At 39.6% G+C, this 14649-nt stretch overlaps 1 protein-coding gene across 6 annotated transcripts in view; it reads right to left on the bottom strand.

Annotated features, from left to right (window-relative positions):
• The window catches only part of PTPN22 (protein tyrosine phosphatase non-receptor type 22), a 55996-nt gene that overhangs the window by 1363 nt on the left and 39984 nt on the right, over window positions 1–14649 (bottom strand). For all 6 annotated transcript variants that reach the window (XM_066352425.1, XM_066352424.1, XM_066352426.1 and 3 more), the window contains 4 exons: window positions 12411–12494; window positions 11817–11932; window positions 8000–8030; window positions 4319–4396 (listed from right to left, as the gene is read on the bottom strand). In XM_066352425.1, coding sequence (XP_066208522.1) covers window positions 4319–4396; window positions 8000–8030; window positions 11817–11932; window positions 12411–12494 — 309 coding nt within the window. The remainder of the gene's footprint in view (window positions 1–4318; window positions 4397–7999; window positions 8031–11816; window positions 11933–12410; window positions 12495–14649) is intronic.

Below are 14649 nucleotides of genomic sequence, written 5' to 3'. Positions count from 1 at the left end.
TTGAGGTTACGATGCTGTACAGTACTATCAATTAAACTTATTCATCTTATAGCTGGAAGTTTGTACCCTTTGACCAACATTTACCCACTTTTCCCCACCTCCAGTCCCAGGCAACCACCATTCTCCCCGGTATTTCTATGAGTTCAGCTTTTTTAGATTCCACATATAAGTAAGAACTTACAGTATTTGTCTTTCTCTGTCTGACTTATTTCACTTAGCATAATGCTCTCAAGGCCCATCCATAGTGTCACAAAAGGCAAGATTTCCTTCTTTTATGGATAAATAATACTCATATATATAACTTTTCTTTATCCATTCATCTGTCAATGGACATTTAGGTTCTGTTTTGGCTGCTGCACATAATTCAATGAACATGGGGTGCAGGTCAGCTATCTCTTTTGAGATAATGATTTTATTTCCTTTGGGTATAAAATCTAAAAGTGGAATTTCTGTGTCATATGGTAGTTCTATTTTTAATTTTTTTAAAAACTTCCATACTGTTTTCCATAGTGGCTGCACCGTTTGCATTTCCAGCCACAGCCTTACCAATACATGTCTCTTGTCCTTGATAATGACCATTCTAACAGGTGTGAGGTGATGTCTCATTGTGGTTTTCATTTGCATGTCCCTGATGATTAGTGATGTTGAGCATCTGTTCATTTACCTGTTGGCCATTTATATGTGTTTAATATTCAAGTCCTTTGCCTATTTTAAATCTGATTTTCTTTAAAGTTGGAATGTTAGTATACCAAGTTTTTATTATTTTTTTTTAATTTGTATTTATTGATGTTAGAGACAGAAACATCGATCCGTTTTCTGTATCGAACTGACTACCTTCACATACCAGGACAACACTCGAACCAAATGAGCTATTCGGCCAGGCCTTAAGCTAATTTTAAAAATAAAATCCCTTACCTACACTTTTCACCCACTGCCCACTCGTCAAAACAACAAAACTGGGAAATTTCAGTTTCAGAAAAGTAAGCACTATTGCTTTATAAAATTATTGTATTAAATTCACTTATATGATACTTCTGCATTAGCCCAGAGAGCCCTCAATTTTTTGATGGGTTATGTTTGAAAAGCTTAGCAAAAATGAAGTAATAGCCTGACTTGGCAGTGGCGCAGTGGATAGAGTGTCAGACTGGGATGCAGAAGTCCCAGGTTCGAGACCCCGAGGTCGCCAGCTTGAGCGAGGGCTCAACTGGTTTGAGCAAAAGCTCACCAGCTTGAGCCCAAGGTCGCTGGCTCGAGCAAGGGGTTACTTGGTTTGCTGAAGGCCCGCGGTCAAGGGACATATGAGAGGGCAATCAATGAACAATTAAGGTGTTGCAACGCGCAACGAAAAACTAATGATTGATGCTTCTCATCTCTCCGTTCCTGTCTGTCTGTCCCTGTCTATCCCTCTCTCTGACTCTCTCTCTGTCTCTGTAAAAAAAAAAAATAATAAATAAAAAAAAAAATGAAGTAATAATCCTGGAGCATTAAGTATGTAGTCAATCATACATATTTCTTCCCCCACCCACCCTAAAGGAGGAGGATGAGAAAATTTTACACAACCAATGAAGGCTTTTTCTGGCTTCTTTCAAAATATATGAAGAATAATGACATCGGTTCTTTATCACTTCAGCAACATAGAACTTCTCTTTTCTTTGAGGGAGGTATATTTTCAAGGTACTCTTACAATGAGCAAATTGAGGGGTACAAATTGAGCAATGAGAGATTTGAAATACAAAAGGAGAACAGAGAACGGTAACCTCAAAGACATTCCTAAACCTTTAATTTCAACATCTTGCAAAATTGTGGGTACATCTTGCAGAACTGAAGAAAGCATCAAATGAGATGTTCATTAAAGCACCCAGCACAATGCCTGGTACATAGTAAGTAACTCAAGTGTTGCTACATCTGAACCACAGAAAGCTGTACCAGAACTGGAAGAAAAGAAGAGTAGGAAAGAGGAAAAGGAGATAAAAAATAAGAAACCCAGTGAAAATTATTAGTGGTGGTGGAGAAGGAAGGGAGGGAGGGAGAAAGACTGGAAGAGAAGGAAGGAAGGAAATAAAAGAAAGAAAAGAAAGAGAAAGAAAAAGAAAATGGGGGTGGGGGGAGTACAACCTAGTTCATGTACATTTTACTCCTCTGAGTGATAAAAAAGAAAATAGAAAAAAAAATATGTTGGGTTAAATCGTTTCGCACAATAGTCACAAAATCATCCATTCAGTCCAGATAGCTTGGTTGTAACCCAAGTGGACGGAGAATAGAAGAAAGAACATGTTATTCAAGTGCTGGGTATCTGAAATCTGAGGAATATCTGCGTTCAGGCTCTCACCAATCAGTTCTCAACAGAACAGTGGGAAGCTACCTTTTCTTGCATGATGACCTATTAGCTGGAAAATAAAAATGTTTCTAAATGATGGAATATTTTTATTCAAACATAAATACCTTTTTGAGTAAAATATACCCTTACAATTTATTTCACCTCCTTTATAATAGAAAGCCAATGAGAAAGTTAAGTGCTTCTTTTTTAAGTAGGGAAAATGTTTGACTTTGAGGAGAAACAACATAGAGGCAGCTCTCTAATATTTTATCCTCATATTAGATAACAGACTGATATAGTTAGAATGGCCATGATTTACTCAAGTGGTATAAATCACTGGCAGAAAAGAAGCAGGAAAAATGGGGTACATTTTTCTTTTTAAAAATATTTATTCGTTTAGAGAGAAAGGGAGGGAAGGAGCAGGAAGCATCAACTTCTAGTTACTTCCCGTATGTGCCTTGACCAGGCAAGCCTGGGGTCTTGAATCAGCAACCTCCACATTCTAGGTCGACACTGTGCCCACGGTGCCATCATAGGTCAGGCTGAGGTGCTGTTTTCATCAGTTACATAATACTCTAGATCAGGGGTCCCCAAACTACGCATGCGGCCCCCTAAGGCCATTTATCCAGCCCCCACCGCACTTCCAGAAGAGGCACCTCTTTCATTGGTGGTCAGTGAGAGGAGCATAGTTCCCATTGAAATACTGGTCAGTTTGTTGATTTAAATTTACTTGTTCTTTATTTTAAATATTGTATTTGTTCCGTTTTGTTTTTTTACTTTAAAATAAGATATGTGCAGTGTGCATAGGGATTTGTTCATAGTTTTTTTTATAGTCTGGCCCTCCAACGGTCTGAGGGACAGTGAACTGGTCCCCTGTGTAAAAGGTTTGGGGAGCCCTGCTCTAGATGCATGTTTTTGACTAAATGATTTCATAAGAATAGTAACTTCTTTTTTTCTAATTCTAACTTCTTTTTATCTAATTATAACATTATAAACTTTTGAGTTAATGTAATCCAAATAAAATTTTACTAGCCCAAGAAACAGATCCAGAGATCCTAGTTAAATATTTTGCCAAGGTGAGATAGGGACCACAACCCAGGTGTGGCAGAGATGGGCTACCTGCCCACCAAAGTCTGTCCTTTGTCCTTTGCTTCTTCTGGAATAGAGTTGTAAATGGGCAACAGTATCACGCTTCCCACTATCTCTTGCAACTTAGACACAGAACATGTCTAAATTCTCAAGGGAATGTGAGCCAATGGGATGTTGCCACTTCCAGGCTGGTGCCTTAAGACAGATGAGGAGGCCACACCTCTTCCGTGTTTGCCTCTCCTCTTGCCACCTGCAATCTGGATGTGGCAGCAGCCCACTTTCGACCATATCCATAAGGACAGGACCACAGAGCAGCAGTTCTCAAGGTGGGGTCCCCAGAGCCCTCCAGGCATTCTGCATTTTGGTTAATAATAATTTTTAGTAATAATGTCCTACATTAATTGCCGCATTTATTACAAAAAAATTATGTGATAACACCTTACCGATAAAATTATTATCAGTTTATAGCTGATACTGAGGGGTGATTGGACAGAGTTCCTTTAAACTGTCAGAGCTGCACTTCAGCGCCCCCTGTTGGCTGAGTTACAGAAGGTTAGATAGCAGCAGCTGCTGTTTTTTGTTAAGCACACTTCTCTATTTTATACAACTTTGCTTAGATATGAACTGGAGTAGTATCGCATCTCAGAATTTCTTTCATTTGGCTAGTCACATTCATTTACTACATGCCAACATAATCATTTGGTTGTTTTCTGCTATGCTAATGCCTAGTCTCCTACACAAGATGTTAGGCAGTAGCTGAGGTTAAAGAAATTAACTGCATGGAAAAGAATATAAATATAAGGACCTACACATGCGACTTCAAGTGCTATTTAAAGTTGTATTGCTTACACTGTAAGTGAATAATTTAGGTAAACTTTTTTTTTTAACTCTGCCAGAAAACAACACACATACCAAAATTCAGTGAGGGGCTGGAGTTACTTGACTGAGCAGAGTCTGCAGGCTTGTTTGATGAGGAAGAATTACAGAGACCTAGAATCAAAAGACAAAATGTAAGGAAAAGAAGGAAGACAAACTGAGGTAACTTGATCAGATCACATAATTGCTGAGATCAAACATTTCCTCCAAAGTAATAACACTGCTGAATAACCATATCACTCTCAAATGTAACAAAATATAGATGCTTACAAATGGAGTGAAACTAAAATCTTCTCATTTTTGTGTGTGTATTTTTGAAAAGGTTTCTTTGCAGATAGAGTGGTAGTATAGTAAAGCCCAGCACAGAAGAGGGTTACCAAAGGATTTATGAATAAGGTCCATTATAGTGTGAATCAACTTTTGGGGGGATTTGCTTTTGACTTCACCTAACTTTGCACTCTTACTACTTTATAGTACATTTTTAAATTATTTGTTCTCCACATTAGTTCATCCATGGCAAAGTCTGCCATTTTTCTTGCACTATCCTCTACTCCTGGAAAATCTTTCTTCACTTTCCAGTCTCCTTTCCCCCATTATATATGATTCTAGTTAGGCCCAGAACCTCCCAAAAGCATTATGTTTCTCTGTTTTGCTATTTTAGCTAATTATAGGCAGGCTTAAAATATATATAGGGGTGGGCAAAAGTAGGTTTATAGTTGTGAGTACAGAAAACAGTTTATTTTTGTATTGTTATTTATTACTTATTATATTATTCATTTGTATTACAATTATAAACCTACTTTTGCCCACTACTGTATTTCTCTTCCCAGCACCTTGATATTCATGTATCAGTTTCTGCCCAATTTTGAAAACAGACCAGTGAAAACAAGTCCCGCATTTTGCAGGAGCACTGTCTAGCAGTGAAAAACAATAATTTCATGTTTGTATAAACTTTCTACCCTGGCCGGTTGGCTCAGGGGTAGAGTGTTGACCCAGTATATGGATGTCCTGGGTTTGATTCCCAGTCAGGGTACACAGAAGAAACAATCATTTGCTTCTCCCCACCCCCACTCTCTTCCCCTCCCACAGCCATGGCTCAGTTGGTTCAAGTGCAATGGCCTGGGCGCTGAGGATGGCTCAGTGCAGCCTTCGTCTCAGGTGCTAAAATAGCTCAGTTGTGAGCATGACCCCAGATGGGCAGAGCATCAGCCTCAGACAAGGGTCACCAGGTAGATCCTGGATGGAGCACATGTGGGAGTCTATCTCCCCTCCTCTCACTTAAAATAAAAAAAAAAAACTTTCTAAGAAACAGCGCATAATTAGGGAGAAATTATTAAATAGTCATCTTTTGTTTCAACATTTTCAGAATGCAGTGTTAGGATTATGTATGTTTGTACATCCATACCTAATACTAGAATTCTAGAAACACCTCCCTATTCCTGAAAGTACTTGAGTATGAATCACTAAAGTACATAATGAATCTCAATACCTACTTTCCGCCAAGCATGGGGTGAGGCCCTCACAATAGAAACATGAAGAAGTGGGTGCAGGCAGGAAAGTTCAGGAGATACTAATCGTGTCTACCACATATGAGCTGAGAATTATATACAGCTCTCAGAAAGAAAACAATTGTTCCAAAAGGTGATACTGGTTTTGTATGACAGGAGCCCAAGATTCTGCCCATATATCAGAGGGAACTTCTGTTTTGCCTTTGGCTTCTCACAGATATTTTTATGCTCCCTCCCAGCATTAACCCTTCTACTTCTGATAGTAGAACTTGAATTTTCCTTTAGGAAATCACCCGTCCCCAGTTTCCAGCTCCCACACCTCTGGTGGAACTGATTCGACCCTTAGATCAAGGAACTGACCTATGACTAGGGCTGATTTTCAGGTGATACTTAGCCATGGTCACACCAGTTACTTAAGTCTGACCTCATTCCTTATTGGTCTGTGTCCACGTGTCACAATTGTTAACTATTAGGTATGACACTGTCCTGCTTTGTCAGAGCATTGAATATACTGGCAATAATTGGTTTAGGACCAGCTTTAACTACGAACCAGTTAGAGATGTAGGTTAAACGGAGAGCATGGGAACTCAGTAACCGTGAACCACCTGGAAGGGAAAGGGGACGCATGCGCAAATACAGGCAGATACGTCTAAAGCAGCGGTTCTCAACCTGTGGGTCGCGACCACGGCGGGGGTCGAACGACCAAAACACAGGGATCGCCTAAAGCCATCAGAAAATACATATTTATTATACAATACATTTTTAAATAAACTATGTACTTTCCGATGGCTTTAGGCGACCCTGTGTTTTGGTCGTTCCATCCCAGCCGGGGTCCCGACCCACAGGTTAAGAACCGCTGGTCTAAAGCTTCAAGATGAATTTTGGAGCCAGATATTGTTCTGTGTTTAAGGACAAATGACCAGAGGATGAAGGCAGCTGGGAAATAGAAATTAGCCTCAGATGACCTGGGAGCTCTTACTTAGATATAAGGCTCAGTCTCAAAGTCTCATAGCTCCAATCTGTGCCAACCTGTATGTATCTCAAGCTTCTGTGTCTTTATTTGATATGCCTAAGACAGGCTTGGAACTAGAGAGAGAAAGTTTGGGGGTCTGGGGTTTTTTTTAGAAAATGAAATCTGGGTGTTAATAAGCTAAGCTGATCAAATCAATTTTTGGTTGGCTATCCAAGTCACTCATTTCTTTGTTTTTAGCTGTTTAATTTTCCTGTTTTATAATTTCTTTTTCAATTTATTGACTTTTAGAGAGAGAGGAAGGGATACAGAGAAAGAGAGAGAGAGACATTGATTTGTTGTTCCACTTATTTATGCATTCATTGGTTGGTTCTTGTATGACCTCTGATGGGGGATAGAACCAGCAACCTTGGTGTAGCAAGACGATGCTCTAACCTAAGTAACCATCTATGCTACCCATCAGCCATCATAGGGGGAAAACCAATTCGTTTTGGAGATCAAGTGTGGTGGTAATGAGAGCCGACTAGCACAACTTTATGCACAAAAAGATAGAGTGAAAACTCGGAAGAGTAATATTCAGCTATAAACCTCATTTGGACGCCGGACATCAAGTTTTCTCAGTGTTCTTTATTCCTCCTGATAATACCCGTAGCTGTTTGGTCCTTGATAATTAACCAAATGGATCAAATTTATAAAAACCATATCACCATGTTTTATAGACTTTGTCATTGTAAATAAGGATTTCTAAGATAATCAAGTTCCTCGCAGTTTCAGGAGTCCTTGGGTTTTGTTTTCATTACAATATAGCAAAAATATTGTAGTAAGCAACAGACTTACTATTGCTAATAATACTTGGTAAAAATACTTTATTTCATTAAATCAACACAATTTTTTCACAATATGCTTTGCTGTGACTGTTTTCAAAGAGAATACATCTGAGGTTAGACTGCTGGGAATTTTAAATAACACACTTGGATGACAGCCTCTTAGGATGAGTAGCAAGTGCCAAACATCATTCTATTGCAATCTATCAGGCAGAAACTTTCCCCCTTACTCCCTACCCAATATTGTCACAGCGGAGCCCAGCACAGGACAAGGTTTGGGGATGATCTGATCCATAGGACCCTAGCAAGCCTCTAGGAATAATACTAGCATTTTCACAGAGTGGTTTTATAAGAAAGAATTAAATAATTATGAAATGGTATATATATTCTAAGATATAAGTATAAAGAAGCTTACTCTTTTTCATGTTCCGCAAAATTTTCAAACTCTACAAAAATGAAGAAAAGGAAAACATTAATTTTTGTGTGTGTGAAACCCAAACTACTTTAATCAAATAGAAATACAGACTTCAGTCAAAAGGATTAATTTCCTTAGAAAATGGCCATCAAAATGCACAAAACTATTTTTCCATCTTGCCATTTTTTATTCAGTACAAAATCTCCCCAACCATAAAAGAATCACACAATGTATTTAGAAATACTGCTGTCAGAATGTGGGGAAAAGATGGAGTTCCTACGTTTCTTTTTCAGGACCTTTCCAGAACCCACGATGGCTTCTGAAGACAGCTGTGACACTCAGCCATTCTGATTCTAGCCAAGAACGTTTATCACGCTTATTCTGTACTCAGTTTACTAAGGTCCACGCCACCCTGTTAGCCGTACTACTTCCTTCTTCCTCCCAGCAAACCATGTCCTCCACCTCTTTTTTGTGGTATCTCTAGCTTTTTGCTTCCAGGAAACTACCTACACCTCTTCTTGTCTCCATATATCCTCAGCATGTTTGTTTTTAATCTGTTCCATGGTATTCAATTCTTCTAGCTAATTCTTATGTTGTTTCTTTTCTGTTTTTTTCTTTTTTTTTTTTTTTTTTTTTGTATTTTTCTGAAGTGAGAAGCGGGGAGGCAGAGAGACAGACTCCCGCATGCGCCTGACTGGGATCCACCCAGCATGCCCAACAGGAGATGATGCTCTTTTTGCCCATCTGGGCCATTGCTCTGTTGCAACCGGAGCCATTCTAGGGCCTGAGGCAGAGGCCATGGAGCCATCCTCAGCACCCAGGCCAACTTTGCTCCAATGGAGCCTTGGCTGCAGGAGGGGAAGAGAGAGACAGAGAGGAAGGAGAGGGGGAGGGGTGGAGAAGCAAATGGTCACTTCTGTGTGCCCTGGCTGGGAATCGAACCGGGACTTCCACACACTGGACCAATGCTCTACTGCTGAGCCAGCCAGCCAGGGCCTCTTATGATGTTTCTTATATAGGCATGCTGTTTCAACAGGTTAACTATACTGTATTTTCAAGGGCAAGTAGATGTCCTTTTTGACATTTCTATTTTCCTAACACCTAATAGAAATGTGCTCCTCTATATGATCAATAATATTCTTTTTATGAAAAATTTTATTTAAAAAATGTTTTAAATAGATAATTTAATTATAATTCAAACTATCTTAGTAAAAATGCTACCATTCTTGTTTTCCGTCCACCCAGTTTTCTCACCCTCCCCCCACAGAAAGCCATTGTTGTTGATTTCTTAAGTACCCTTCCAGAGTTCCATATGAATATGAATATATAATACAAATACAGATATTTTGTTTCTTTTAAGCAAAAGTTAATAGTTTCCCTAATGATTAATGTTTATGTTGTTCCCAATCATCTGCTCCTATAAATAATGCTACAATAAATAACTTGGTATACATTTCATTTCATATATGTACACACATATATGAAAGATAAGTTCCTAGAAGTAGATCAATGGGTATATGCATTTGAAAGGTATCACTAAATTGTCCTCCATAGAAGTTATACCATGTGACATTTCCACCAACAATATTGGCATGGACTTATTTTTCCATAGTCTGCCTGTCAGAGAATGTAGTCAAACTCTGGAATTTACCATTCTGACAGATGAAAAACAGTATATTATGGTGGCCTCAGTTTGTATTTCTCTTATTATGAGGCTGAACATATCAAATGCTCAAAAGGAAGACCTTGCCTGACCAGGCGATGGCGCAGTAGATAGAGCGTCAGACTGGGATGTGGAGGACCCAAGTTCAAGACCCCGAGGTCACCAGCTTGAGCATGGATTCATCTAGTTTGAGCAAAGCTCACCAGCTTGGACCCAAGGTTGCTGGCTTGAGCAAAGGGTTACTCAGTCTGCTGTAGCTCCAGGGTCAAGGCACATATGAGAAGGCAATCAATGAGCAACTAAAGTGCCACAACAAAAAACTGATAATTGATGCTTCTTATCTTTCTGCATTCCTGTCTGTCTGTCCCTATCTATCCCTCTCTCTGAATCTCGCTCTGTCTCTGCAAAAAAATACTCTTAAAAAAAAAAAAAAGGCCCTGGCCGGTTGGCTCAGCAGTGGAGCGTCGGCCTGGCGTGCGGGGGACCCGGGTTCGATTCCCGGCCAGGGCACATAGGAGAAGCACCCATTTGCTTCTCCACCCCCCCCCCTCCTTCCTCTCTGTCTCTCTCTTCCCCTCCCGCAGCCAAGGCTCCATTGGAGCAAAAGATGGCCCGGGCGCTGGGGATGGCTCCTTGGCCTCTGCCCCAGGCGCTAGAGTGGTTCTGGTCATGGCAGAGCGACGCCCTGGAGGGGTAGAGCATCGCCCCCTGGTGGGCAGAGCATCGCCCCCTGGTGGGTGTGCCGGGTGGATCCCGGTGGGGCGCATGCAGGAGTCTGTCTGACTGTCTCTCCCCGTTTCCAGCTTCAGAAAAAAAAAAATACAGAAAAAAAAAAAAAGATCTTGCTTATTTATTTTTGTTTAAACGATCTGACATTGTGTTTTTGTCCACTTTTCTATTGGGGTTATCTTCTGTAAATTATTAGGAGTCTTTATATATTAAAGAAATAACTCTGGCTATGATGCCAGTTGTAGATATTTTTCTCCAATTTGTTCTTTGTCTTTTGAGTTTTAAGGTTATTTATTTATTTGCCATGTGGAAATTTTCTTTTTTATTTAGGTGAATTTATAAATGTCTCTTCTTATGGCTCCTGGATTTTGAGTCATAGTTAGAAAGGTCATTCCCACTCCCAGGTTGTAAAGCAATCTTCCCAAGTTTTTTTAGTACTTTTTTAGGTTGGTTTTATTTGTTGGTTTGTTTCTTGGGGTTTTTTTGGGGTTGTTTTTTTAAGCATTTATGGTAAGTATTTTACCCATCTAGACCAGTGGTCCCTAATCCCTGGGGCCACGGACCAGTATCGGTCCGTGGGCCATTTGGTACTGGTTCGCAGAGAAAGAATAAATAACTTACATTATGTCCGTTTTATTTATATTTAAGTCTGAACGATGTTTTATTTTTAAAAATTGACCAGATTCCCTCTGTTACATCCGTCTAAGACTCACTCTTGACGCTTGTCTCAGTCACGTGATACATTTATTCGTCCCACCCTAAAGGCCAGTCTGTGAAAATATTTTCTGACATTAAACTGGTCTATGGCCCAAAAAAGGTTGGGGACCACTGATCTAGACTATAGCCTGGTATGGCTGTGAGGTATGGACCTTAGTCTTTTCTTCAGGTGCTTATCCAGTTCATCCAACAATTATTAAAACATCCATCCTTAATCATATCTAGATTCCTGCATATATTTCAATCTACTTCTGGACTTCCCCTTCTGCTCTGTGGGTATGTGTTTATTTCATGCCCAATATCATATCGTTTTAAACGCTGAGGCTTTACACTCTTTTAATATCTGGGAAGGCTACCCTCCTTCCACTGCTGTTACTTTTATTTTAATTTTTTTGTGGTTTACTGACAATTCTTGCTTTTTTTTTTTTTTTTTAATCTCCTCAGAGGAATTTTGTAATCAGTCTGTCTCATTCCAGGGGAAAAAAGTCGATGGTTTAATTGGGCATGCATTAAACTAAGCTGGATTTTTTTCCTGTTTGGTTTCCTTCTATTCATTTTGATTGTCATGAAACCAACAATTATAGTGAAGATACCTCATCTAATTTTCCATCTTCATGCTGGTAGCCGGCAGGGGAGGGGGAGCAGGGAGTGGGAGACTTTCAGGAAGGAAAGCTCTGGCGTGTTTCCATAAACTCCCCTCTTTTTTACCTTACTCCTTGTGAAACATTTCCCAACAGCCTTCAATGTCTGTTTTGAAGATGTTGAATTTTCCACAGTGTTAGGACAGCCGGTAGAATAAGTCTCTGTAGGTTGAGCCTGCATATCTTTAAAAAGAAAAAAATAAAGTGTTTTCTTACATAGCTTCTAAAACTTTCGGGGTTTATTTATTTTTTTTATTTATTTTTTTTTACAGAGACAGAGAGTGAGTCAGAGAGAGGGATAGACAGGGACAGACAGACATGAACGGAGAGAGATGAGAAGCATCAATCATTAGTTTTTCATTGTGCGTCGCAACACCTTAGTTGTTCATTGATTGCTTTCCCATATGTGCCTTGACCGCGGGCCTTCAGCAGACTGAGTAGCCCCTTGCTGGAGCCAGCAACCTTGGGTTCAAGCTGGTGGGCTTTTGGTCACACCAGATGAGCCTGCACTCAAGCTGGCGACCTCAGGGTCTCGAACCTGGGTCCTCCGCATCCCAGTCCAGCGCTCTATCCACTGCGCTACTGCCTGGTCAGGCTTTATCATTAACCTTTGAACAGCCTTGTTTTTATCACTTTTTACAGAGAAAGTGCTGCCACTTACAGTCTTCATCAGCAAGGAAGAAGGACTCTCGGGTTCTCTCTGGGAGTGGAGGTGGGGGAGAAGAAGACCGATCTTCATGTAGATCTGTAATCAGAAGGGTATACAACCAACAAAAACATCCATCACTTAGAAGTCTTAAGGCAAGCCCCCTTTTTTGGTTTTGTATAACTTTTTCACTTTTTCAATATTAACCTACCACAACCTTAACATTTTTCAATATTAACCTACCACAACCAAATACAAAACTATCTGAACCCTGACTGGAGCCTCAAGAACTTCTTTCTAACTTTCTAGCCAATGAGCCTCTGATTTATCACAAACTTGTAGCTCCCGCACAACCTGAATGTGACTAAGCTTCTCATTCTGACTCCCATCGTACAGAGCACCCTGGGGGAAGGGGAACATACTCCCTGAAGCCACGAGGAGGCAAACCAAATCCAAGATATTAGCCCTCTTTACAAATGGCCCACTCTCATCAACAAATAAATGGCATGAGAAAACATAAAAAGGAAGAACTGTTACAAATTTTAAAAGACATCAGAAACATATAAACCAAATGAAATATGCAGGCTTTGTTTGAATCCAGATTCAAAGAAACCTACAGTGAAAAGACATTGTTAAGATAATTTGAGAAAACTGAACGAGTCTAGATATTATTAGGTAATATTAAGGAATTAGTTAATTTTATTGGCGTGATAATGCTATCATGGTGGGTTTAAAATAAGTGTTGACATTTTCCATCATAAAAATATTTTAAATAATGGGACCACTTTCCCCTGATATAAGTCCTAAGGATTCGAATGATGTTCTATTAAGTAGGCTCCTATTTATACAGTGCTGAGTATAATTACATACCATATTAATGTGCTCTGAAAATGAAAATGCGGTTATGTGCTCGACCTTCACATGTCTTTCAGTCATTTGGTGTTAGGCCTTAGGATTTGTCTATTCTCTCGTTTATTCCTTATATGCTGCATAAAATGCAAAAGTAAAGTACAATGCAGTACTTCTTTCTAGCACTCTAGTATAATAACTGGCGTATAGTAGGCATTTAATAACTATTTGGTAACTAGTTTAAGTGGCTTATCATTTTCCAGTTTGCTTTTAGGAAATATTCTGAGAACTAAAACTACCTTTCAGTTAACAATATACTGCCCAATAACTCCCTAAAATACCATCTGCACCTTAATGCTCACCTGATGAAGATCCTTATGTTTATTATTCACTGCATTACATCTAAATTCTGCTGTCTCACTTTGTGTGCAATAAAATACACATCACAAACTTTGCCAACCATCATTGCTATCTAATTCCAAACCATTTTCATCACCCCAAAGGGAAGGTCCACACTCATTTAGTAGTCACTCCCCTTTTTCTTCAAATTAAATTGGCAACCATAGCTTTCTCCATGGATTCGCCTGTTCTGCATATTTCATCTGCCTTGCTTTAAGTCCTTCCGAATCCTCATATATATATATATATATATATATATATCTTTATTATATGCGGCTTAAGTGTCTGTTTGTCGCTGATAGCTTATTGGTTGCTTGTGTAACTGTACTAGCCAATGAGGTGAAGTTGCCATGGCTGAACGCAAATTGAGCAGGTCAGGGGGAAGGTGAACATTTGTTTGCATTGGCAATCATCTGTTTTACATAAAAACTACATCTTAACGTAATTTCTTTTAAGAATGCCTCCTAGAAAATACAGCACTGAAGAGGAGAGAAAAGGAGCTAAAGCTGCACAAAAACGGCTTTCTTGACAAATGAAACCACTGAGCAGAGAAAGACAAGGCTTGCTTTAGTCGCAGAGCAAATGCGTCTTTCTCGGCAAAAAGACTGATAAGCATAGAGAAACAAGGCTTGCCTCAGATGGAAGACAAAAAAGCCTGTCTCGACAAAATGAGTCCCTTGAACAAAGGCAGGAGAGAAATCTTAAGTCTTTGACTGGCTCCTCTAAAGGTGAAATACATGTCATTCCAAGAATTGATTTGGCTCCATCTCAAACAGGGTTGCCGTTTCAATTGAGACATAGACAATTTCCTGTAAAACTTGCCTTTGCTATGACCATCAATAAGTCTCAGGGCCAAACGCTTAAGCGTGTTGGCATTTTTTTACCTGAGCCTGCATTTGGACACGGTCAACTTTATGTTGCCTGTTCAAGAGTTCGTGAAAGAACGGACGTAAAATTAAAAATAATTGATGGTCCTCTGCAAGGCGAGATTAAAAATGATAGAAAG

This window comes from Saccopteryx leptura, chromosome 11, assembly GCF_036850995.1.
Source record: "Saccopteryx leptura isolate mSacLep1 chromosome 11, mSacLep1_pri_phased_curated, whole genome shotgun sequence".
Classification (NCBI taxonomy): domain Eukaryota; kingdom Metazoa; phylum Chordata; class Mammalia; order Chiroptera; family Emballonuridae; genus Saccopteryx; species Saccopteryx leptura.
This window is presented reverse-complemented; position numbering and strand designations above follow the sequence as displayed.